At 52.9% G+C, this 3929-nt stretch overlaps 1 protein-coding gene across 1 annotated transcript in view; it reads left to right on the forward strand.

The window, feature by feature from the left end:
• The first annotated feature begins 3239 nt into the window (after positions 1–3239).
• ITPA (inosine triphosphatase) overlaps positions 3240–3929 on the forward strand; it is a 5054-nt gene continuing 4364 nt past the window's right edge. The window contains exons 1-2 of the mRNA XM_009273323.2: positions 3240–3407; positions 3632–3885. Of these exons, the coding sequence (XP_009271598.1) occupies positions 3240–3407; positions 3632–3885 (422 nt within the window). The remainder of the gene's footprint in view (positions 3408–3631; positions 3886–3929) is intronic.

A 3929-nucleotide genomic window follows, 5' to 3' on the forward strand; every position in this document is an offset into this window, starting at 1 on the left:
CGCCCCCTCCCCCCCCTTTTTTTTTTTTTGGTCGAGTACCTGCTGTCAGACTTTTTTTATAACAAGGTTCAGTTCCCAAACCGCCTGTTTTGTGGAATTCTGGGTCTCTGGTTTGGAGCTGGCTACTTGCCACTACAGTTTATCTGTATATATGGTTGAGTTGTAATATTAATAATAATACCGTTTGAACAGTTCCCCACTGCCTGTTGTGGAGGGCACAGGGGACTCTGTCCTTTCATCGGAGCAAAGGAGGGGGGAAATGTCTGAAGAGAAACATACCATTATGTTACAGGGAGCTGACCCTTCTGTGGAGAACTGCAAGGGTGTTTCTCTCTTGTTCAAAAAGAAAAAAAGAAATAATTAAGTTTTACAATCCAGAAGACTTTCTGGTCCTGCCATGGGAATGCACAAGCTCAGTGTTTTCAGTATCGCTGCTTACAGCTGTGACTAAAGACATTCCAGTAAACCTATTTTTGACTGTACATGTGGAGTTCCTGCACGTCTTCATAGTGTTCTGGAAGGCATTCACAGCTCTCCACTGCCGTGAGTCTGTAGGAAAGGGCTGTTCAGTGTTTTCTTTATGCACGCTTCTGGCTTTTGGTTAGCCCAATGATATAAAAGACACGGCAGGAGGATGGTAACTCTCCTGAAACCAGTCCAGGGTGAACAAGCCCATTTCATATTCAGAGCCCTTCACCTTGATGTGGTGGTTGTGGTCCTGAATGCCAGCCCATTTTGCATCCCTGTGATCTGGTGGGGTGGGGGTTGTTCCCAGACAGATGTGCTGGGGTGCTTGGGGAGGTGTAGGGGCCCCTGCGCTGGACTAAACAGGAGCTGAGCTCCTCCATCTATGGGTGGGACTGCTGTGTTTTGGCTGTCTCCAACCTTGGTCTCAGGTGTCGGTGGCATTTCTGTCTGCCCTTTATTTTTGGGACCCTCGTTCCTTCCAGCCCTGAGCCTGGAACTTTAACTGAGCTGAGATCAGGCTCTCCTGGTTCTCTTTCTGCTGTCTCTTTTCTGATGAGAGAAGCATTGTCCTGCTTAGTGTGTGTCTGAAGTAATGTTGGAGAGGGGAAACGGTGCCCCAGAGAATTCCCAGTGCCATGTCCCAGCTTCCTCTTTTGAACCTGTCCCCAGGACCTTGTACCCAGTTTCCACCTGAGTGGTGGTGCTGCCTCATGCAGAGAAGGGGATTAAAAGTGAGCACAGCAGGCTGGAGGGTCGGATGTGATTACAAGCTCCACCTGCCCAGCTGGAATATAAATAGGGCTTTTCCCCTCTGTGGGCCCTGGTCTCTCCAGGTGGGAACCAGAAAGCCAAGCTGGGTTTTTCCTCCTGAAGTGTAGCCTGGTTTTAAGATCATGCACCCAGTGGAAGGGACAAAAATCATCTGCCTATGCCTTTGGCTACTCTTCACCTGCAAGGGAACAAGAGGGTGGATGAAGAGGGACTGTGTCTGTCTTCAGGGGGGCTGCAGGTCTTGCTGAGTTATCGGGTACTTTTTCCTGCCAGCTGGAAAGTGAGTTAACGGTGCTGCGAGCCTGTGTAATGGCTGTGCTGTGCCTGCTCTGGCCTGCCTGCTAGGGCAGGCTTTACTCCTGCTGCTGGAGAGTCTTGCCAGTGCCTCTGGCTTTCTCTCCCAGCCCCATCCTGCCTTTGGTGCTGCCACCCACAGAAGGACCTTGGTGCTGCAGCAGCGCGTCAGGACTTCATATCCCTGCTGGCACCAGGTCTGAGCAAGAGAAGTTAGTTTTGCAGTTGCTTGCTAGAGGCAAAGCCTGGCTTTAAAGCTGAGCTGAGGGCCTTGGAAAATGGGTGCTGGTAGGATGAAGGCTTCATGGTAACCCTACAGCATTAAAGGTATTAAAGTATTATTTATTATTAAAGTATTAAAGCTTATAGCTGCTGAATTTGTGAGCTGCTGCTACGCCCTCCTGAGCCCTGACCTTGCTGGGTTTGGCAGGTCTCTCTCAGCAGTGTGTCCTTGGGGAGAGTTTCCAGGTAGCGTTGAACTCTCCTCAGTGCAGGCACTGGCATACCACCCTGAGAAGTGCTGTTGTTATCACCATGCCAGCAGTGCACCGCTTCAGACAGTATTATTAAAATTAAAGCTTATAGCTGCTGAATTTGTGAGCTGCTGCTACGCCCTCCTGAGCCCTGACCTTGCTGGGTTTGGCAGGTCTCTCTCAGCAGTGTGTCCTTGGGGAGAGTTTCCAGGTAGCGTTGAACTCTCCTCAGTGCAGGCACTGGCATACCACCCTGAGAAGTGCTGTTGTTATCACCATGCCAGCAGTGCACCGCTTCAGACAGGCGCAAACACTTTTCCAGCTGACCCAGATCCATGGAAAATGAGGTGGCAAGGTTAGCGGCCCTGACCGTGTCTTGTGCCTGCCTCGGACTCATCCTTTAGTACCAAAGGGACTGGATCAGGCCCACCCCAGGCAGCTGAGCACAGGCAGCAGGTTCTTGCCCTGGAAAAGCTGCCTTTCCTCGACAGCGCTGCCAGAGTGCTTTTGCAACATCTCCCAGGAGGTTGGGGTGCAAACAATTGTACTTGAGATGCAGGGTGGGGAAAGCTGCCATGGCCAAAGCCTTCAACGTGCTTCCCTGGGTTGCCAGGATTAGGTGGTGATCAGTTTTGGATTCAAGTCACTGAATGCTGGGGTTGTTGTGAGCAAGGGACCAGCTCTAGCCGTGAGAGGCACCAGCAGCAGCAAATCAACAGTCCTGGTCAGTAACTTCACAGTAATAGAATTTACTGAGCAAGTTTTATAGAAACCCCCCCCCAAGGCTGAAAAGCCCATTACAATGTCTGGCCTCAGGTACGTTATAGAGCAGTCTTCCTTATGTTCCTTTGAGATACCATGGTCTTTATATTGCAGCCTGTGCCATCCCACCCTGGACTGGTGGCAGGGAGAACTGTAGTGAGTGGAAAAGGTTGTTGTTTCCAGCAGCGTCTGCATGCTTTGGGGTTGGTTTTCACCTCGGAGATGTTATGGAGGAGATTTTACAACAAAAACAATTCCTTCACCCAAGCGTTGGGTCTGTTTTATTCATTCCCTCTTTGTGCAGAAGACAGACCTCTTCATTAGCTGCTGTTTTCCACATGATTGCTTTTTTTACAGGGAACGGCATGTTTTGGCTGGAGTTGTGCGTTCCTGCTGCAGGGCTGGTTCCTCTTCCCAGGCTTGCTAGTGTGACCCATGTGGCAAGACCCTGGGGTCCCCACGCCCGAGGGCATGGGCACTGCAGGGACGGATGTCTGCAGCTCTGATGCAGGTGGGGAGAGGCCTCCCCAGTCCCAGCTCAGGAAGCTGGCCAGATCAGAGCGGAAGAAGTCCCCCCCTGGGGAGTCTACTTGGAAAACAGGAGCTTCTGGGGAGGCTGGGTCTGAGGTGGAGGGCTCAGTATTGTGGTAGGAGAGCTCCCAGGACTCTGCTGCTTCACAGGGCGCTGCTCCCTGCTACCCTTTGGCTGGGGAGCACTGACACATTCCTCTAGGGCTCCATAGTGGGAGCGGGGACCATCTCTTGACTCCCAAGTCCAGCTCTCCCCACTAATGTTCTTGCTACAGCCGCCAGCTGGCCCTGCATCTACCCTCAGACAGCTGAAACTCGATCTCTCCGCATAGGAGATCTGGTGTCGGAAAGCGCAAAGACTTGCCAGAGGTCGGGGAGTAAATAGCAGCAGCGCTTGGAGCACGCTCCACTACCCCATTCCCCCAACTACGTGTGACTCTACTTCAGGGAAAATAGGGCGAGGGATCCTCCGGCTGCCAAACTCTCGGGAAGTAAACAAGGAGGCCGCCGCCCCGCTGGAGGTGCCGGCGCCCGCTGTAGGCCGGACCTCAGCCGGCGGGGACCAGCGGCCGCGGGGCCTGAGGCGGTGAGGAGGCACGGAGGGAGCGCGGGGGTGGCCCGTGGCGGGGG

This window comes from Aptenodytes forsteri, unplaced genomic scaffold, assembly GCF_000699145.1.
Source record: "Aptenodytes forsteri isolate BGI_AS27 unplaced genomic scaffold, ASM69914v1 Scaffold95, whole genome shotgun sequence".
NCBI classification, from domain to species: domain Eukaryota; kingdom Metazoa; phylum Chordata; class Aves; order Sphenisciformes; family Spheniscidae; genus Aptenodytes; species Aptenodytes forsteri.